Source organism: Vombatus ursinus, unplaced genomic scaffold (assembly GCF_900497805.2).
Source record: "Vombatus ursinus unplaced genomic scaffold, bare-nosed wombat genome assembly UNPS02011700.1, whole genome shotgun sequence".
NCBI classification, from domain to species: domain Eukaryota; kingdom Metazoa; phylum Chordata; class Mammalia; order Diprotodontia; family Vombatidae; genus Vombatus; species Vombatus ursinus.
The window spans coordinates 5,540,941-5,563,781 of NW_020951478.1; the positions used below are offsets into that span (position 1 = coordinate 5,540,941).

General features: G+C 38.0%; 1 protein-coding gene across 4 annotated transcripts in view; it reads left to right on the forward strand.

Annotated features, from left to right (window-relative positions):
• Positions 1 to 4,941: 4,941 nt before the first annotated feature.
• Positions 4,942 to 22,841, forward strand: part of NEK3 (NIMA related kinase 3) — a 34,080-nt gene continuing 16,180 nt past the window's right edge. For 2 of the 4 annotated variants that reach the window (XM_027856895.1, XM_027856898.1), the window contains exons 1-8: positions 4,942 to 5,067; positions 7,550 to 7,731; positions 12,368 to 12,461; positions 12,561 to 12,658; positions 14,986 to 15,069; positions 19,114 to 19,181; positions 19,274 to 19,360; positions 21,617 to 21,671. In XM_027856895.1, the coding sequence (XP_027712696.1) occupies positions 7,615 to 7,731; positions 12,368 to 12,461; positions 12,561 to 12,658; positions 14,986 to 15,069; positions 19,114 to 19,181; positions 19,274 to 19,360; positions 21,617 to 21,671 (603 nt within the window). In that variant the 5' untranslated portion in view covers positions 4,942 to 5,067; positions 7,550 to 7,614. Of the gene's footprint in view, positions 5,068 to 5,098; positions 5,558 to 6,956; positions 6,997 to 7,549; positions 7,732 to 12,367; positions 12,462 to 12,560; positions 12,659 to 14,985; positions 15,070 to 19,113; positions 19,182 to 19,273; positions 19,361 to 21,616; positions 21,672 to 22,841 lie in introns of those variants that run through there. The other 2 variants (XM_027856896.1, XM_027856897.1) reach the window with 2 other exon arrangements.

Here is a 22,841-nt window from a genome sequence, read left to right on the forward strand (position 1 = left end):
CTTAATTGTGAAATCTGATAACCTTTTCTCAGTCTTTATTCTTCTTAGCTCTTTTGCATATGATACTTTTGACCAGGCTTCCAGGTCATGTGGTCAAGTAACTAACAAGATAGAAGACCCTCATGGTATATTTACCATCAAGGGTGAAAGAGTCAGAAAGTGAGCTAGGAGAGCATAAGGAAAAAAAGACATTGCCAAAGATCTCAGGAGGAAGAAACTCACTTAAAACCTTAACACAAACATATAACATAATAGAAAAGATAATAAGAGAATGGAAGGTGAGCCCCAGAACATCTAGATGAGTCTGAACACCTCTGAATAAATATTGCAAGACAGGAAAATGAATCAACCCCAAATAAGGAAAAAGACTGTGGATACCCAAGAGCATGGAACCAAAGCAGGATATTCACAAATGGTTCCAGGGAGAAATTAGAATCATGAAAGCAGAATTTATGACCTGCACAGCAGAAATAATTGGCAAAATAAAATGCGTGGTAGCAAATTTCATCAAAGAAATGAAGGAACAACTGATTGAGACTGCAAGTACACAGAAGTGAAGGAAAATCTGGAAAAAGAGAAGCAATAATGTTTATAGAAAACATTTCTATACAGGAAAAACATTGATCTTGAAAGGTAGGACTCAAACAACTTAAAAGATTATGTCTCCTAGAAGAACACAATAAGTAAAAAAACCTGAATGCTATAATACAGGAAAATTGTCCAGACCTTCTGAACACTAGAAGCAAAGCATCACTAAAAAAGAATGTATAGGTTTGGTTGGCGACAGGGGTGGGGTGGGGTGGAGGAGGTGGTGCAGTGTGAACAGTCTACTACAAGTTCCAAAACATAATGGAACATAAGAATTCGTTACAACAGGCTTTCAGATATAAAGGAGAGGAAATTTAATAAACATAAAACTATTTTGTAGCCACTAAAAGCTATAGGGTAAGGATGGAATAATGTGTTCCAAAGAGCAAAGAAGCTCAAGATATAACCCACAATGAGATACATTTGAGTCCAATAATGGGAAAGGAAAAAAAAAGACATTTAAAAAAAGAGGCATTTGGAACATTCCTACAAAGAAAACCAGATATGAGCAGGTTATTTGCCTTGCAAACACTCCAGACAAGAAATACAAGAAAGGTAAATATAGCTAAGAATGAAAATGCAAATAACAAAATAAATTACCCCAGGAAAAAAAGAGAAAAAAAAGTAGAGATACTTAGAGGGTTAACAACAACAAAATGATAGGCCATTAAGAGATTTCTTTCTAAAAGTACAGATAATTATGAAAACAGCACTTAATTAGAAGTAGTAATGATGGAGGAACAATCCTGAAACATATACTAAATCTCAAAACACCCCACCTATAGGTGATTCGATGTTTTTTGGAGAGATGAAACTATTGAATGGGAGGGCTCATGAAAGCAGAAAAGAGGAAGAAGATAGAGGAAAATGTGTGTTGTATGCTAATCAAGTTAATAACAGTGAAGAAAAAATAACTTGTAGTCTCAGAAGAATACCTACTGGAGAATGGGTGAGTTTACAAAGAGAAGGACCAAAAAAAGAAGCAAGAAAGAAGGAAATCATAATTCACTGATGTGTGGGGGTACCACCAAAGAACAGTCCCATAGAGAAGAGAGCTCCTACAATAGGAGATTGGGACCTTACCATGGACATAATCTTCAGGAATTTGGTATTTACAAAGACCAATGCTTCTGAGATAGTTTTCCTCCATGAACAGCATTCTGCATCAGGAGAAGGGGCTCTAAGCTCCTGGAGGTGACTGACATCTGGAAGGGTGTAAAGGCATGGTTTTCAAGGAAGAGATTTCATAGCAAAAAGGAAGAAAAATGATCATGGGGACAGCAGGGATTAGTAATTAACTGGACAATCAGGGATATAAGAAAATTTCTACCATGAAATTCTAGCCTCTCATCTTTTAGAAGTGATCCTTCTAAGAGTGAGGCTCAACAGAAGAGAGGGCAAGATCCATAAGGCAGTAATATAGAAAATTTGGAAGAAGGAACACAAAAATAGGTACTTTAGAAGGAATACAGGGAAATTTTTTCTAGTAGAAATAAAACAAGTACAAGGACCTTGAATCTAAAAAGAAAAGTCTAGAATAGAAAGAGAAGAGAATGAGAGGAATCCTTTTTAGAAAAAGGTGCAGAAAATGAAAACAAATGGAAAAAGTAGAGGAAGGTTTAGTTTTCTCTTTAACAGAGAAAAAATGAGATGAATTAAATGACTAGATAAAAGGAATTAAGCAAAATTCCAAAATTAGGGAAAGGGATAGAAAATGGGAAGGGGAGTTTGAGGGTGAGAGGAAAGAAACTATAGGAATAGGGTTATCTTAAAGTAAATTAAGCCAAAATAACTGAAGAGACAAAGTACAATATTTACAAAGGAAGAATAACAAAGAATATCCTAATTCAGGGGAAAAATAGAGAAATAGAGGAAAATATAAATCTAATTCATAACTTTAAATATAAGTAGATCAAATAATTAAATAAAATGGGAAAAAAGTGATATTCAATAAGAAAACAAAATTCCAGTTGCTTACAAGAAACACATCTGAAAAACAAAGACAATAAAAATAAAAGACTGGAACAAAATCTATGTATCAGTTGAATACAAAAAAGCAGGGGTTGTCATCATGCTATTGTTCTGTCATGTCCAACTCTCCATGATCCCATAGGCCATACTGTCCCTGGGGTTTTCTTGGCAAAGATACTGGAATGGTTTGCCATTTCCTTCTCCAGTGAATTAAGGCAAACAGAGGTTAAGTAGCTTGCCCAGGGTCACGTAACTAGTAAATGTCTGACTCCAGGCCCAGCATTCAATCCACTGAGCCATCCAGCTACCCATCCTGCTACTAGACAAAGCAAAAACAAATATTTGCAACATAAAAGGAGATAAGGAATCTACATTATACTGAAAAGACAACAAATCAATATCAGTATTAAAGTTATATACTCTAAATGCCTTTGCATGAAAATTCATAAAGGAAAAATTAACTGAATTAGAAGATACAGACAATAATACAATAGGGGCACGATATTTTAATCTCTCAGTTTTGCACAAATCTAACAAAGATAAAATGGAAAACATAAAATTGGATAATTTGCTGGAAAAACTAAAGCTAAGAGACTTAATGGCATCTTCCAAATAGGGCTGTTAAAAATATACATATTACTCAATACCGTATCAGTCAAGTTAGTCAATAAACATTAAGTGCCTACATACCAGGCACTATGCTAAATGCTAAGGATACAAAGAAGGGCAAAAGATGGTCCCTGCCCTTGAGGAGAGGACCTCACAATCTAAGGGAGACAACATGCAAATTACTACGAACAAACAAACTATATTCAGAAATAAATAGATAATCAACAGAGGAAAGGCACTGTAATTAAGAGGTAGGGAAAAGCTTTCTGTGGAAGGTGGGACTTTTGCTGGGACTTGAAGGAAGCCAAGAGGTAGAGATGAGGAGAGAGAACATTCCATGCATGGGGGATAGCCAGTGAAAACGAGTTGGGAGATGGAGTATCTTGTCTGATGAACATCAAGAATGCCAGTGTCAAATTTGTTCCTGGACGTGATAGTCACTGGAGTCAAGTGAAGAGGGTGATGGTCAGACCTCTGATCACTGAACTGAGTGGATGATGTACTGGAGTGGGGAGAGACTTGTGACAAGCTATTGCCAAGTATGAGGTGATGAGAGCCTGAACTGAGAGGGGGCAGTGTCATTGTTGGGAAAACTGGGAGGCTTTCAGGTACAAATGAGGTCAGTACCTTAATTCCACACCATATCCCACTATACATCCTATACAGGATCCTATTATTAAAGGTCGTAATCATTAAAAAATCACAAAAGAAGCAGATCATATACCTTTTGCAGATGAGAGAAAAGATGTATTCTTCATTAAACAAGGGATAGAAGCAATTACAAAAGATAAAATAGGTAATTAAAGTGAAACTGACGGCCCAGTTCAATTCTACATTACCTTCTCTTGAATCCTGTGAAAGATTTTGCCCTGCCAAACCTCAGCTGCCTTTGCTCCTACTTAGATGATGCAGAATCAAACTGGAGAAAATCCTGAAACTGTGCTGACTGGGACCCTTACAAGTTTATGTTACATAATCTCCAAGTGGGGCACTTATTGTGGCAAGGCAATCCTCTTTATTCACTACCCTATTTTTGAGCTAGTCTGCTTGTCCTGTGGGAGAGGGGCCATATTGTTATGTGGGCTACTGCTCAGTGCACTGCAGACAGAGATCATTGCAGAATTCCTCTATGTTCTGCAGGGTGGAAAAATTTTCACCCACTATAGCTTGATTTCTCACCTGAGAGTGAAGGAGTGACATTTAACTATAGGATTAGCTCTTTTGGAGTCCATTTTCTGTAATTTCATATTAATTATCTTGTAAAGAACTCGCATGTACCTAGATGTTTGCATGCTGTCTCCTCCCTGTGATTGTAAGCTCCTTGAGGTCAGGGACCGTCTTTTGCCTTTCTTTGTATCCCCAGCGTGTAGCACTGTGCTTAGCACATAATAGGAGCTAAATAAATGTTTATTGCTGAGCCACTCATCTAATTGAACAGGGGTTCTGATCGTTCCTACCAAATTAAGTATTTTTTACTGGTAATAAACAATTAAAATATTCAACAGCAATGCTACTCTAAAATTTAAGCTGTTACTAGGAACACACCAGGTGCGTTAAGGCATTTGGTATTTCCGAGCTGCAACACGAAGTAATTTCTTTAAACAAAACACTAGCACCAAGTTCTGGAGTCTTTCTGAGTCAAAGACAACTGCCCTCCCGCCTTTATCCGTCTGTTTGTCTTTGACCCGAGAACCAGAAAGCCAATTCATCCAGGGCCCGGCCGCCCTAGAATCCTGCCTGTATTATTCACCGGGGTGCCTATGTTCCCGCCTCCGCGCCCTGTTGGCAGACCCGGAGGAGTCTCGATTTCCGCAGCTGGGGAAGGTTCTGCGCGAGCGCTGCCAGGGGCTGCCGGGTTGCCGGCTTGGGGGAAAGCTCGGGGGCTGCAGATGCATGAGGGTATATAATGACTACCTCCCAGGGACAGTGGGGAGGGAGAGCTGAGCCAGAGTGGACTAGGGCCCCTGGAGCTCCCTAGGGAAACAAAGGGACTGGAAGCGCGTGCCCAGCACTTCCTGGCTGGGCAGGTCAGATGCAGCCAACCTCTCCCACCAGGTCCTGGGTTGCTGCTGCAGCTGCTCTCCAGCCGTCCAGCCCTGCCGCACCCCCATGCGCCTTGCATTCCCAGCAAGCTCTGCTGGGCTGAGTCCACTCCCAACCTGAATCTCCGCACCTATGCGCTCTTGTAGACTCGGCCTCTGTGTCTATCTGCACAGCCAAAGTGAAACCCCAGGGTTTTGGTTTTGGTTTTTTGAAGAAAGTAGTACTTGGTGTATTGGGGGTGGTCCCCCAAAACAGAAGGGTATGATACCAATGCGTAAGTCTTCCTAAACAGCCTTGAGCGTTCAAGGTGGTCACCTCAAACAACTATACTACCCCGCTTTGAGAGGTAAGGTACAGCTTTCCACGCACACAAGAGGATTCTAAACCCTTTCTCCGTCTTTGCTGGCAGTTAGTGTTTATTTGCATTTGCAATTTTAAATTTACCTGGGTGGTAAGAACATATTGTAGAATGGGAAGGGTTGGGTTTTTTTTTTCCTTCTAAAAATAACAAACCTCAATGATAAGAGAAAAGATTTAAAGACCGAAGCGAGAGCGGGTCATGTAGCCTTAAGTGAAAACCTAGTGCGTTGTCAGTGTCTTCAAATATTTGAAGGACTGCCTTGTGGAAGAGGGATTACATTTATTCTGCCTAATTCTCACTGGGGAGAATTAGCAAATATTGGGAGAAGTTACGCGGGGAGCAAATATTCACCCAGTCAGTATAAAGAAATTTCAAACCACTTGATTCTTAAAAGACAGCCCTAGTGAAGGGGTGAAGGCATCACTGGGAATGTTAAAATCCAGCCGCCTTGGGATCATGTAGAGCCGGGCTTCCCACTGGGCTAGATACTCAGGACTTGAAAATCCTTCCGAGCCTAGGTTCTGTGATTGTGAGTCGCATATGTTCTCTTTCTAAGGGTTAAGAGTGTTCCAGTTGAAAGCTCGAGGTGAACATTAGAGAGACAGTAATGGACATTTCCATCTGACTATTATTATTTCCTAGAATTAGATCTATTACTGCTTACCCTTGGAAAACCTAAACAAGTCAATAATCTTAATATGATGACTACCCATGAGAAATCAAAGGTTATCAGCCAGCATGTAGCCTGTGATCATTGTTCATTGATAAGTTTGCCTCAGAATAAATGATGGCAAAGAAAAAAAAAAGGATATGAATAAAAAAAATATAAGAATGAGGGAGACCTAAGAATAGAATTTAAAATAGCTTGATGTTTATTCCTTCAGTTGCCTAAACTTTACAAAATCAAAGATGAAACCCTTTGGGATGGAATCTTTTAGAAAAGATTTTACGTAGGAAGATTCTACTGGTTGGCTGATTAGTCCTTAATTAAAATATATATATATATATATATGCATATACATACACACACATATATATACACACATATATGTATATATTCCCAGCTAATTTCTCTAGGTTTATTGCACGTTACTTCCCTCTGTACATCCTATATGTTAGCCAATGACCCTACTTGCTATTCCTGAACTTGGGTTTCTGTTTCCCATGTCTATTCCTTTGTATACTAGTGCCTGAATTGCCCCCTCTCCTCATCTCAGCCTGTTGGAATCCTGTGAGCGCAGTTTATGTTTCACTTCCCGAGGGGATGGCATTCCTGATCTCCTACTTGTTCATACTCTTTTCTTCCTCAAATTATTATGTACATATATTTGACCTGTTTATACATTGTTTTTCCCCAGTAGATTGGAAGATCTTCAAAAGGACAAGAGCTGCTTTTCAGCTTGTATATTCCAAGCATCTAATAGGTGCTTAATAAATGTTTGTTGGATTGGGACTGGGAACTCCTTATGCCATTGAAATCACAGAGGCAGTCCCTAGCGGCATCCCTAAATTCTAATAGAAAATAGATCACGTGAAATAAAAAATTAAAATAATTCAGCAAACTTAGCCTCGAAGAACAATGATTTTGCATTTCACAACTTTTTTTTTTCTGTTATATTTGAAGTTTCTGTAGCATTTTTCTTCCAAACAATTCAAGGCCCATTATAAATGGGATCATGTTGCTGTTCAGTTGTGATTGACTGTAACCCTATTTGGGGTTTTCTTGGCAAAGATACTGGAGAGGTTTGCTATTTTCTTCTCCAGCTCATTTTGTATATGAGGAAACTGAGGTTCAGTGAAGCATGAGGTCATCTTTGAAGTCAGGTCTTCTTGACTCCAGACCTGTCGATTTATCCCCTATACCACCTAGCGGCCCAAGAGGGATCATAGTTTCCCATTATTTGTTTCTTTAACAAAAAATTGACCTGAGTGCTGCTGGTTCTTATGTTTTGTTTTTGGTTTTTGTTTTTAATACAGTCTGTAAGATCTGGAAGACTAACTTATGAAAGGTAACCTTTACCAAGGTCAACTACGGCTTCATTATGGATGAGTACACAGTACTAAAGGTGATTGGGGAGGGCTCCTTTGGCCGTGCTCTTTTAGTTCAACAAGAAAGCAGCAACCAGAAGTATGCGATGAAGGAAATAAGGCTTCCCAAGGTAATTATTTAAGAAATTAACTCTCACTGTATCATCAGATAATCCCTGGGCTTATGTTGAATCAGATTTATACGTATATAGACCCAGGATGAATGTCAAGGTTAAAAAATGGTTTCTATATGCTGTTTCTTTAAAATGATGAGTGTGTGGGACAAAAGACCCCCACCAAATTTGAATCAGAGTCCTGACAAGAATTGCAAAAAAGGAAAGTTGCTTTATTGGCTTTCTCGAAAAAGGACACCCAAAATGGCATCAGCCAGAGAGTGCAAGAGTGCTTTGTTCAAAATAGGTTTATATAGATCCTAGCACAATAATCCACCCCTAACCCCCTTCCCATTGGCCCATTGGCTGAGCCTCAGGGGCACAATCTATTCGCGTAAATCTTCCCCAGCAACCAAGAGAACAAAGGAGTAGAGAAATCGCAGCATGTTCCCCTTTTCAGGGCCCCACAGTTTCGACAGTCTTCTATACAAGGTCATATAGCTAGAGGATGAGATAAAGCAGGAATTTCTGCCTGCGCAAGTAAAGAAAAGGGGGGTGTCGTGTCTTGAGGGGTCTTCCCTGGTGCTGGTATGCATGTACTACTAAATGAGTCATCATCCTTGATGTAGATGGTTACAATGTCGACTTTGCACCACTAATGAAGAGACCACCATTGTTGGTTTGCTCAGTGTGTCCACTTGTGACCAAATGAAATTTCAGCTATAGCAGGAAACAAAAAGAATGATCAGAACCCAAGAATTTCCTGACAATAGTGAAAGTGTTTTGAGAACCAGATTTTATACTGTATAAACGTGACTTGCTGTCACTATCCTCATCATTATGTTGAAAAGTTAAGGGTGGGATTTCTATATATATACATATATATATACACACATATATATGTATGTGTATATGTATATATATATGTATGTGTATATGTGTGTGTGTGTATATATATATACACACACACATATATACATATATATACATATATATATATATATCTATATATGTATGCAAGTGGTGCCTGGTCAGACAGAGAAAGCCTAAGGGAGGCGGCATGGTGTACATTAGTGGAGAGAAGTCACTGGAAGCAGAAACTGTGCTTCCTGCCCGTTTCTTTGACCTTGGGGAAGTCTTTTTGACCTTAGGGAAGACACTTTCTCCTCCATAGACCTCAGTTTTCTGATCTAATCAAGGGGCTTGATTAGATAATCACAAAATAAAGTCCCAGTTCAGTTCTTAAGGTTGATAATTATGAGAAAGAAGAAAACAGGGTTGTATTATCTGCGATAGAAAAAAATCGTAGTGACCCTGAAGAGACCTAAATGATTTAATCTCGCTGAATTCAGGTGACTTCATTTTCTTCTCTTTCCCTCTTTTTAAAGCCTCTGTTTTTATCAGGAAAATAGGATGCAAATCTTTCCTACGCTCAGGCAAAGATTAGGCACCTAGCACAGAACTCTTTTCAAATAAAGCCTGACTTTGGTCAAAGGATAAGCAGAATACTTGGGGCACAGTGAAAAATCCCACTAGACTGGGAGCCAGAGGGATCAGGTTCACATTCCACTTCTTCTGCTTACTAGCTGTGTAACTTTGACAAAGTAATTTTAACTGGCCTGGTCCTCATTTTCCTTAGCTGTAAAATAAAGATGGGCAACTAGGTGGCCCAATGGATGGAGTGCTGAGCCTGGAGCCAGGAAGATTCATCTTGATTTCAGATCCAGCCATAGACACCTAGTAGCTGTGTGACCCTGAGCAAGTCACTGAACACTGTTTGCCTCAGTATCCTCATCTGTAAAATGAACTGGAGAAGGAAATGGCAAACTATTCTAGAATCTCTGTCAAGAAAACCCCAAATGGGGTCACGGAGAGTCAGACACAACTGAACAAGAAATAAAGTGAAGATATCAACCTTAATAGCCTCAGAGGTTCCATTTAGCCTTAAATGTGTGATCCTAAATTCCTCAAATTTCACATCGTGTTTGTGTTGCATACCAAAGGTATTGTGATGCTTTACAGAGTAAATATCAGGCCTCTCACCCTAGTAGGCATTCGAGTAAAAATTCTCATTTGAGCAGGCCCTGTCCCCAAATGGAGGTTCCTGTCCCCTTTACTTACATTTTCATGTTGTTGTTCAGTCACTTCAGTTGTATTTGACTCTTCATGACCCTTTTTTGGGGTTTTCTTGGCAAAGATACTGGAGGGTTTGCCATTTTCCTTCTCCAGCTTATTTTATGGATGAGGAAAGTGAGGCAATCAGAGTTAAGTGACTTGCTCAGGGTCACACAGCTAGTAAGTATCTCAAACCAGATTTGAGCTTGGGTCTTCCTGATTCTAGGCTGGCCTTCTATCTACTTTACCATCTAGCTGCCCCTACATTTTGATATGCTCCATAACTATTTCTGGGGCCTTATTAGTAAAAAAAATTCCTTTGAAAGGGACTAGGCACAGTGTACTAGTAACAGATGAAAGGAAAAATTATCCAACATTGAATGGTTATGCACATAAATGAGGATAATTTGCAAGAATTCCTAAATTCTTTACCTGAAGATTTGTGAAAGTTTTGGCAAATAGTTTTCAAGTGTAATGATTCCTGGAACCAACATGTAAAAATAATCTAGTGCTCCGATAGATCTGTGATCTCATCAATGTAGGTGCTCCCTGCAGTGATACAGATGACCATATTTTTGTGCTGCCTGTCCTGTGTCCTGACCTCTCAAAAGTTTGCTGCAAGAGGTCACCCAAGACTCGTGCTGCCTTATAGCATCACCTTGTTGTGATCTTGGAGCGGGTGGACAGTGAGAGCACTTAGCTGCTCTCTATAGACTTTGTCCTTTGTTTTGCCACAACATGGTGGCACAGTTTGACCCATAGCATAAAGGAATTAGGGGATATGGGAAGAATTTTATAATGGTGTTTTACTCTACTTGGATTTAAAATATTTATCTAATGATATATTTTATTGGAATTCATAAGACTATTTAGAATATCAAGAAATTTCTACTTTAACCTTGTTATAAATGCCAGTATATAATCACTGCCAGATTCATAATGGCAAGATAAAATCTATAGGTTTTACATCTGTCTCCTAAAAAGATATTAGAATACTTTATGGGAAAAAATATTTTTTGAACATATTTTCTTCTGTATGTGATTTCTGCATGTGTCCTTTTTGATATGTTGTCTACAGCATGCTGTAGTGTCCAGCTAATTATGTATTATCTACATCAAAGAAAAGACCAGCAATGTGTAAAACACAAAATGTGGAATCCTAAAATCATTTCTGTTGCTTATTGGAATGCATTTCTGTACGTGGCTGTACATGCACGCATATGTGTACATATGTATTTTGGTATATACTTATAGTACCTGGGTGGCACAGTGGATACAGTAAGAGACTTAGAGTTAGGAGCCCAAATTCTTCCTCAGTGACTCAGATACTTTTTAACTTTGTGACCATGGGCAGGTCACTTAACCTTTGTGAGCCTCAGTTTTGTCATCTGTAAAATGGGGGATAATAGCACTTATTTTCCCAGGATTGTTGTGAAGGTCAGATGAGATAATATAGGTTGTTTCAAATGTCTTAGTGTCTTAGGCTTTAATAACTTAAAACTTTAAGCTTTAATAATTTAAAACGGCACTTATACATTTGGGACACCCTCTATCTGTGAAATGCTTTGTGGAACTTAAAGAGCTATATATATTCTAGATATTATTAATATTATCATTATTATCATTATTTCTTTTCTTAATTATATTGTGTTCAAAATTGCTTTACAGTTTTTCTGAAAACACACTGGTGGCTGTTGCAGGGAGGTTCCCAGAGGTATAGTGTGATGGGCGAATCATATCTAAAGCACACAATTTACTCCCAGACTTGGAGTCAGAATATCAGGCAGCATAGTATAGCAAAAAGAGTATTGGTTCTGGAGTCGGAGAACCTGGGTTCCAATCTCACCTTGTATACTTACTTAGCAGTGACCTTGTGTAACTTACTTGACCTCCCTGGGCCTCAGGGTCTCATCTGAAAAATGAAGGGTTTGTACTTGTCTCTTCCCACTCTAGGTCTGTGACCTATGACCCCTTAAAGTTCCTGCTCTGACCCTATGTGACCATGGGCAAATCATTTAATCTGAGCCTTTGCCCTCACCTGTAAAATGGGGATAATAACATTTGTGCAACCTGCCTCATGGCACTTTTGTGAGGAAAGGGCTTTTTATATCATGAAACACAATATAAATGTGAATTGTAATTTTATTATGCAGGTCACTGAGCACCTATTATGTTAAATTCATAGGAGACAAAATGAGTGGATTTGTATAAAGTCATTTAAATTAGCCTTGTGTTTCTAAACTAGTTAAAGAATGTAAATGCATTATATGAGCAGTGTCCTAGGAGAAAGAGCATTGACTATGGTGTTGAGAGACCTGGGTTTCCAATCCTTGCAATGATATTTACTAACTATAATGAGTCATTATATCCCCCTCTGCCTCAATTTCCTTATCAGATAAAAGAGGATAGTAATACTTAGATTACCTACCTTAATACAGTTGTACTTTATAGCTATGGATTATTGTTACTGAACATTTTGTGAATGTATTCATAGAATTTAAAATTTAAAAATTTTTAATTTTAAAATCATTTTTTCCAGTCTCTTTCTGATGTAAAGAACTCTAGGAAGGAAGCCATTCTGTTGGCTAAAATGAAGCATCCCAATATTGTTGCCTTTAAGGAGTCGTTTGAAGGTAAATATTAATTTATTTCATTCTCACATAGTAGTGTCCACATTTCTAAATATTATTGTTTATAGAATAATTAACTAACGAATTTCAAATTTTTCCAAGCTGATGGACACCTGTATATAGTGATGGAGTATTGTGATGAAGGTGATCTCATGCAAAAGATTAAACATCAAAGAGGAAAATTATTCCCTGAGGATATGGTAAGAGATCTACTTTCTTAAATGTCTCTTTTGCTCTTAATTTGGCCTCCCTCTATGCTGTGTTTTCACTCAGATTAGATGCAAGCTCCCTGAGAGCAGCAGGGTCTATATCATAAATAATCTTTGCATACTGACATCTACCACAGTGTCTCACACATAGTAGGTGCTTAATAAATGCTTAGATTGATTTGAATTAATCAAATTTTCGTAGGACAATATGTTTAGAGCTGGAAGGGACTTCAGACATCATCTAATTCAATACCCTCATTTTACAGTTGAGGAAACTGAGGCTGAGAGTGATTGCCCAGGCTCACAGTGCCAGTAAATAAGGGGCAGGATTTGAACTCAGGTCTTCCTGACTTCAAGTCCAGTTCCCTGTCCACTAAACTATCCATGATGCCTTCTTCTTTTCATAAAAATTTATAAAATTTGGAATGTTAAAAGTGAAGTAGCATTAGTAGATGGCCTGAAACCATTTTGGAAGAACTGATTTATATGTACATATTTTTGTTCAGAAAATATTAGCAAGTAGAATTTATAAATTTGACAAACCTGATATAGATATTAGCATTGTTTCAAAATTATAACTAGCATATGTCACATATAGTTTTAAAAATATCCCTTGTTTTGTTTTTTACTGACATTTTTAAAAGTAAACATATTTTTATATTATTTTGCTGGCTAACTGAAACAGGAGGCCAGACATTTTGGTGTATGGTGGTATCCATTCCCAGTCTTCTGTTGCTCATTTTATAAACCCTACTATTCTGTACACTTAACTTTGAATTTGACACCAGGTAAGTGTTCTTAACAATTAGTACTTATTGTCCTTTTGCTTATAGTACTTATGGAGAAGTGTATACTTAATTCTTTTATTTAAAAAATAGCCTAGAAAATTGTATTTTGGTACATAGGGCTTAGTTTGATTAGTTGATAATGCTTTTCATTAGTGTGAGTAGTGATAAGGAACACTTCTCTTTTAGGAAAATGTCAAATTAGTAGTGTGGATCCTATGATGATTGTATTCAGTGAGCTTTGATAAATGAAACTCAAAAGAATAAAAAGGAAATCAGTTAAATTCAGCTTATATTTGTCATAGGGTGTGCTAGAGCACTATAATTGTAGGAGGTTTTATAATATAAATCTTTATAATATGAAAAAATGCTAACGTCAAGAAACTAGTGATGGAAACGATCATTAAACTCCCAAAATAGCAATGAAATTATATTTATTGCATTTATGCTATGCATTTCATATTATAAAAGTATGGTATATATTTATGTGAATGCTAATACCAAATACACATCTCAAAACTACTTGGATTTGGTTGAATAAAAAGAAACAACAAAAGTCTTGACATGAAATAGTGATTGTCATCACATGTAAAATAATCACATATGAGTTTGGCTTTTTTATTCCATGTCTGAATATTTTAATGGATGGACTGTTTAGTTTTCTGACATATGGTAATGACAAAGCATTGTGGCATAGTGTGAAAAAAGCATTGACCTTGTAGATGTGAGGCTTATGTTCAAATCTTGCTTCTGACATTACCTATGTGACCTTGGGCAAGTCTCTTAACCTCCTTAGGCATCAGTTTCCTTTTCTGCAAAATGAAGAGTTGGACTAAATTCCTTCTAGCATCTAGATCCATGATCCAGTATTGATGATGATGATGATGGTGGTGGTGCTGATGATGATGATGGTGATGATAAGATGATGGTGATGAGATGATAATGATGATGGTGATGATGATGATGATGATGATGATGGTGGTGGTGGTGGTGATGATGATGATATAATGATTGTGGTGATGATGATGAGATGATGATAATGAAGATGAAGATAATAAAGATGTCTGGTCCTCTGCTTTCATTGGTGGAAGAAATTCCCTTATTGATGGAGATCAGTGCCTGTTCTGCCCTTGTAGCCCTCCTTGTTTGCCCAGGAACAGTGAGAGGTTACAGCCAGTGTGTGGATCTGGAAGCCGTATTTTTCTGTCTCTGAAGTCAGCTCTCTTCATTATCATGCCTATTATCATATTTATATTTTCAGTATTTTAATGTGCTCAAGATCTGAAAATACTTTACAACATAAGTAGATTAAAAAAAAAAATTCCTGGGACAGCTAGGTGGCGCAGTGGACAGAGCACTGGCCCTGAAGTCAGGAGGACCTTAGTTCAAATCCAGCTTCAGATCAAATACTTGACACTTACTAGCTGTGTGACCCTGGGCAAGTCACTTAACCCCAATTGCCTAAAAAAAAAAAAAAAATCCTTAAGAAAAAGGTACTCCATGAACCGGATTTTAAATATCTTTTCCTCACAGATACTTCACTGGTTTACACAGATGTGCCTGGGAGTAAATCACATTCACAAAAAAAGGGTGTTACATAGAGATATCAAGTCCAAGGTGAGTGTTTTTTTTTTAAACTAAAACAATTTTTTAGTATTTTTTCTACCTGGAAATTTTAGTCTCTTTGGGCATCTTGGGGACATTATGTCATTTATTTTTACAAATATCTGCCTGCTTACAGATGAACGTGGATTAAACACTTTAGTTGAGCATGTAACTCATTAAAACAATGTTTCCTTGTATTTGTGTACTACTCTTTACCTTTCCAAAGTGCGTTCCTGTCTTCCAGCTCAATTTATTCTCAAAACATCAGTGTGAGGTGGGTAGGGCAATAGGTGGTATTCTCTCTCTCTCTCTCTTTTTTTTTTTTCCTTTTTAGCTAGGCAATGGGGTTAAGCGACTCGCCCAGGGTCACACAGCTAGTAAGTGTCAAGTGTCTGAGGTTGGATTTGAACTCAGGTCCTCCTGACTTCAGGGCTGGTGCTATATCCACTGCGCCACCTAGCTGCCCCTGGGTAGTATTATCTCAACTGAGACAAAGAGATGTCTTACCTACACATGAGTCTTCCAGCAACCTCAGCCATTCTAAACATAAAGCCCTGATATTCTGCTCTGTAGATGAGGGCTTCCTTAGAGATTGTAGATTTTTACTTTATGTGTAGTATTATCAAGGTTGATTATGTTTTTCTAGCTCATAGCAAATCAAAAGTAGCAAATTAGAAGAGGGAATCTCTTCATGTAATAGTTCTTAATAGCTATTACTTATAAGATAAGAACATTAATGAAGGCCTTGAGATCTACTTAGGTAGGGTAAGGGCCAACCTCTGAACCTTAATGCATGCCTTGAGGGCATGTAAGTGTAGGAGAATGTTGATGTTTATAATAATAATCCAGAATAATCATTATTCAGTTACATTCTGGATATACTAGTACATCACTTAATGTACACCTTGGGAATAAAGGCACATTATTCACTTAGTCACCTTTGTAGAACAAAGGAAGCAGAGATACTTACCTTTGTGTAGCTAGGTGGCACAGTGGATAGAGTACTGGAGCTGGAGTCAGGAAGACCTGAATTCAAATCTGGTCTCAGACACTTACTATTTGTGTGACCCTAGGCAAGTTACTTGACCTTATTTGCCTAGGTTTCCTCATCTGTAAAATGAGATAGAGAAGGAAATGGCAAACCACTCCAGTATCTCTGCCAAAAAATAAAAATAAAAAACAAATGGGGTCATGAAGAGTTGGACACAATTGAACAGCAACAAGCTATGGGACAAAAATACCTCAATGTACACCTTCTTGACCTTGCCCTATTGAGAGTAAATTGAGCTGAGCCTGGTGGTGCATGCCGGTGTTCTCAACTATAAGGGAGGCTGAGGATGATGGATCTTTAGAGCTCAGGAGTTCTGAGCTGTAGTGGACAGAACACTAAGTTTGGCATTAATGTAGTGAACCCTGGGGAGCAGAGAGACCACCAGGCTAGCTAATGAGGAGTAAATAGCCATAGGTCAGAAATGGAGCAGGGTAAAGTTCCTGTGCTGATTGGAATAAGATCAGGACTGTGGGTGGCCCCTGTACTCCCCGCCTGGGCAAGATAGGGGGACCCATTGTGGAAAGAAGGAAGGAAAAAAGAGAGGGAAAGATGAAAGGGAAGGGAGGAAAGGAGGGAGGGAGGGAAGAAAGAAGAAAAGGAGGGAAGAAGAAAGGGAAGGAAAAAAAGGGAGAAAGGAAGGAAAAAGAAAAGAAAGGAAAGAGGAGGGAAAGGAGGGAAAGATGGAAGGGAGAAAAGGATGGAGGGAGGGATAGAAGGAAGAAAAGGAGGGAAGAAAGGGAAGGGAGGAAGAAGAAAAGAAGGAAGTAAAGAGGGAATGAGGGAAGGAGAGAGGGAGGGAGGAAGAAAGGAAGGAAGGAAAGAATTGAGCCAATCCTTTGGCATAAATATTGGTCTGTCCTCTCCTTTTCAACCTTTCTTTCTGCAAACTTTTCCCATCTCAGAGATGACCTCCTATTCCCATTTTAGGTGTGCATTGCTCTCCTGCCCAATTAACTCCTTCTCCCCATCAAATAGCAACAATAATAGTATTTGACAACATGCTTTCACATCAATTGTGGCATTTGCCCCTCACAGCCTTTTGAGGTCGGCAGGACAGGAATTAACATTTCCTTTTTATAGAAGAAGAAACTGTAGTTCACAGATTATGTGACTGGTTCCGTATCACACAGTTACCAATTAACACACACAGGTAGAATCAGTCAGTCAGTAAAGATTCATTAAGTGCCTACTATGTGCTAGGCACTCTTCTGACTGCTGGGGATACAAAGAATGGCAAAAGACAGTCCCTGCCCTCAAGGAGCTCACAATCTAATGACAATAATTAGAATCCAGGTGTTCTGACTCCTCAACCCACACTTTTTCCACTGCCCTATTCTGCTTCTGAGGAAAATGATTAATAGCTAGTATTTACTCCTAAGGACTGATTGACTTCATGTTGTGTGTTTTATTACTATAGCCCCCCTTATCTGATGTTTTAGAAACAAACCATTCCACACTTGCTGTTGTCATGGACACGCCTTCCCGAGAAATAGGAAACCAGGAGACAGCTCAGCTAGTGAAGTTCAGGCAGGCATCCCTAAGCTGGCTTTGACCATAGCTTTCATTTTCACTTCCTCATCCACTTCATGCCCCGTCTCCCTGCCCCCAATGCTCGTTATCTATAATCATTTATGGGGAGAAAGACCCACCCTCACACACATCTAAACTGTTCCTTCTAACCTCAACTGGTTTATTCGTAGACAGGCTCTACTCTTACTTGCGTTGTGACTGTTCTTAAGAAAAGCCAGTCACCTTACTTCTGTTTGGGTCCCCTAAATACCTGAGCAAATATTCTGGTGTCACTAGCCTCTAGTCAGTTCATCTGTTTCCTACAGTGCTGTGGAGGAGAAACCTGGGATATAAAGGAAAGAGGACTGCACTTTGAGTTAAATCCCAGTTTGGATGCATATGAGCTGGGTTTGTTGTTCATGACCCCATTTGGGGTTTTCTTGGCAAGATACTGGAGTGGTTTGCCATTTCCTTCTCCAGTTCATTTTACAGATGAGGAAACTGAGGCAAATAGGTTAACTGACTTGCCCAGCTACTAAGTATCTGAGGCCATATTTCAACTCACAAAAATAAGTCTTCTGGACTCCAAGGCTGGCCCTCTATCCACTGTGCCACCTAGCTGCCCTATGCAAGAAAATAGCAGTATTAAAACAATGACGGGAGGAATTTGACCTAAAAGTGAAGGCAATCCTGAGTTTTAAATATCAGGTTGCTTGCCATTAACTAGGAGTAGTAGCTAGCATTTATATAGAACACTGTGATCTATACAGCACTTTATAACCACCTTGTGAGGTAGGTGGTATTATCCTCATCTTACAGGTGGGAGAACTGAGGCCGAGAGGTCAAATATTTAGGGAACTGAGCCTAATTTATAAGAATAAGAGCCATTCTCCAATTGATAAATAATCAAAGGATATGAACAGGCAGTTTTCAGAAGAGGAAATTAAAACTATCAACAAGTATGAAAAAATATTTTAAATCACTATTGATTAGAAAATACAAATTAAAAAAAACTCTGAGGTACCACCTCACACCTGTCATATTGGCTAATACGGCTAAATTAAAGAAATTAGTTTTTGAAAATACCAAAAATATGGAGCTGGAAAAGACTTACTGTCCTTATCTTGCTGTTCCTGTCCCATTTTACCCTAAAGAAATTTAAGCATCTTTTGTATCAGGTTTCTCCAACTTGAAGCCTTACCTACTTGCTTGATAAGTATATTAAACAGGGTGACTCTGCTACATTCCCATCTCCCAACCATCCTGTACACTCTTAACCCCATCGTCCTTGCCAAGATTCATCTGTTACTCCCAGTTCCCTGTTCTGCACAGAGTTGTTACTGTTAACACGCCGGTACTCTACTCCTGGCCTCAAGGTCTCTGAGAAGTGAACATTAGATCCTCTTCTGCCACGACTGGGGACTCCTGTCTTCTGGTGAACAGAAGGGTATTTGTTAAAGAGATAATCTGATTTTCTCTTTCTTTTGGTAATGCAGAATGTCTTCCTCACCCAAAATGGACACATAAAATTAGGGGATTTTGGATCTGCCCGACTTCTCTCCAAGTATGTAGTTCTCTTCTTTGGTAGATTCAGTGATCCAAGCATCTGCCATTCAGTAACAATCTGAAAAACATTTTCTCTTGTTGTTCCTTCAGGCCTATGGCATTTGCTTGTACATATGTGGGAACACCTTATTATGTGCCTCCGGAAATCTGGGAGAATATGCCTTATAACAATAAAAGGTATGGGACTCATCCCTCTGATAAAAAAATAGAACTTTTTTAGACCAGGGCTTCTTCACCTTTTTGGTGTCATGGACCCTTTTGACAGCCTGGTGAAACCTGTGGACTTCTCCTCAGACCTGTGTTTTTTATTACATGGAAAGTAAATACAATTATTCCTTCCACATCACAGGGGCTAGGGGCACGGTGCTCCCATAATCAGGAAAATCCGAGTAAAATTTTTTGGCTCTTCCTTCGTACCAGAGGAGAAGTCTGGATTTTTTCTTTTTCTGTCATGGGGTGTTTACAGTATCCTATTGTAAAATTTGAGTTAAATATTTGGTCATAGGCTCTGTGTTGTCCGCTGGCCTTTACGTATTGTTTGCAGCTTCCACAAAACTCCCCCAAAAGGGTCATTTAATTTCTTATGTTGATCCACAATGTATTGAAACCACGATGGGAAAAGTCACAATGTGAGAGGGGTAACTGTAGTACAGAGAAAATCAACTATATTGCAATGCAGTTATCAGTGGGGGAGATTTTTAGCAAGTTTCTCTGATAAAGGTCTAATTTCTTAAATATGTAGGGAACTAAGCCTGATTTATAAGACTAAGAGCCATTCCCCAACCGATAAATGATCAAAGGATATGAACAGGCAGTTTTCAGAAGAAATGAAAACTATGAACAATGATAAAAAAAATACTCTAAATCACTATTGATTAGAGAAATGCAATTGACTAATATGATAGAAAAGGAAAATGACAAATGTTAGAAAGGATATGGAAAAATAGGGATATTAATGCACTGTGGTGAAGTTATGAACTGATCCAACCATTCTGGAGGACAATTTGAAATTACAACTAAAGGACTACAGTTTTATAGCCACTACAAGATCTGTACCTCAGAGAGATAAAAGAAAAAGGAAAGGACTCATATGTACAAAAAATATCTATAGCAGCTCTTTTTGTGGTGACAAGGAATTGGAAACTGAGGGGATGCCCATCAACTGAGGAGTGGCTGAACAAGTTGTGATATATGATTGTGATAGAATACTGTTGTGTATACTGTTGTAAGAAATGACAAAGGGGATGATTCAAGAAAAACCTAGGAAGACATATATGAACTGATACAAAGTAAAGTGAGCAGAACCAGGAGAATGTTATATGTACATAGTAACAGCAATACTGTAATGACAATCAACTTTGAAACACTTAGCTATTCAGCTCAATAAAATGACCAACAGTTCCAAAGGACTCATGTTGAAAAATGCTGTTCACTCCAGACAGAGCACTTACACATTCTGAATATAGATAGAAATATATTTTTTCACTTTCTTTATTTTTCTTGCTTTTTTCTTGCAACGTGGCTAATATGGAAATAAGTTTTACATGACTTCATATGTGTAATTGGTATTATGTGTCTTGCCTTATTAAAGGGTGGAGAGGGACTGGAGGAAGGAAAAATTAAAAATTATTAAAAGAAAAAAGTAGAACTTATTCCCTCTTCTAGAAGAAAGTGACCAACATGGTGAAAAATTAGAAACTGCCTTATATAAAAAATTGGTTGATGGAACTAGGGATTTTTAGCCTTTTTTTTTTTTAGAAGATAAGATTTGGGACCAAGGAGAGGTTTTCAAGAGAAAGCAGACTTCTTTTGGGTTACTATAGAGGTCATACAGAACTAGGAATAGCAAGTGGAAGTTACAGGGACATATATCTAAGCTCAGTATAGGAATTTCCTAAAAGTTAGAGCTTTTGGGCAGTAGAATAGCCTACTTTAAAAAAATTAGTGAGCTCCCTACTATTATATATATTTGATTACCTCTCTGGGATGTTATAGGAAAGGTTCTTACTTTGTGTGGAACTAGGTGAACATAAAGATATCTTCTAATTTTTAAGATTCCTTAAATCTAAGATTTCTCAAATGTTCCTCTTTAGGATAAATACCACCCAAATGACACCTGAATAAGGCCCTTTTTGATGGGGGCCAGGCTGAGGCTAAGCATGAGTCAGTATGGGTTTTCAGATGACACCAGTTAACAAATACTCAAATTTAAATTTCATGTGCAATATCTTTTAAAAAATTATACTATATTGTGGAAATGCTTGTTTTATTCCATAAATTAAAAATAAAATAAACAATTTTTTAAAAAGTAAATTGCCTTAATAGTAAGTGTGATATCTGTCCATCTTAAAGATAGATTAAAAATTTTTTTTTGTATTTGAATAAACTTAATTTAAATGGTCAATTGGTAACTTTAATCTTTTCATGTTTCAGTGACATATGGTCCTTGGGATGCATTTTGTATGAACTCTGTACCCTCAAACATCCAGTAAGTAAGGCATATGAAATAGAACCTTCAAACCATTGTTAATTGAGCTTTGCTCTGCTTAGGTTTTAAGGAATATGCTAAGTTATAATAGGAAGATTGGTTCCTTGGAATGGATAGATTAGGAAAACTTCCACATATTTTCACGATTGAACTTTTATTTAAAGAGAGTTTAGCATAAACTAGAAGTAGGAAATGTTCATTTCATCATCCTTTTCAGTTCTGAAAGGATGTATTTCTATGAGTAGTCAAATTTTATCTTTTTAGTCTCTTCTTTGATAGGTCATTGGGAAAAGGATTTTCTCATGTAATTTTTATATATTTTCAGTGTATTTTACAAACATGCTTATTATTCCTTATACTTTTTAGCCAGGCAGGCAGCATTTAATAAGCACTTGCTATGGGCCATTCACTGGGCTAATCACTGGGGATACAAAGAAAAGCAAAAAGATATAGGAAATGGTTGTGATTTTATTTATTATCAAAAAGAGGTTAAGTAATTTTTAATATTGCCTAGCCTTTATTTAGACCAATGGTTCTCAAATTTTTTGGTCTCTGGGACTGCTTTATACTCTTAAAAATTATTGAGGATCTCCCAAAGAGCTTTTGGTCTTGTGGGTTATATCTACCGACATTTACTGTATTGGATATTAAAGCATCTTAATATTATTGTGAAAATAATTTTGAGTTTGTGGAACCCCAGAAATGGTCTCAGAGACCCCCCAGGGGTCCTCAGACCACACTTTGAGAACCTTTGGTTTCAATCATAGTGCTAATAAAGCTAGGTCATTCATTTATTACTTCAAAAAATATTTGGCAAACACATCCTATGTGCCAGGTACTATGTTAGGTAATGTGGAGGTCACAGAAGACACATGGTCCTTATTTTCAGGGAGTTTACAATCTAGCAAGAATGCTACAACTGTACACACTTAACCATAATAAATGTCGAAGAGTAATGGTGAAGATAAAAAGTGGCATATTAGTAGATAGGAGGGAGAAAATGCTTTGAGAAGGCAACACTTCATGGAGGTGAAGGTATTTGTGCAGAGTCATGAAGGATGGCTAAGAATTGGACAGGGAGTGGAATAGTGGTGGGGTGGTGGTAGGAATAGAGTATCCCAGAAGGAAGATTAATCCCTATAAGGCTTATTAGTTTTGCATACAGGAAAA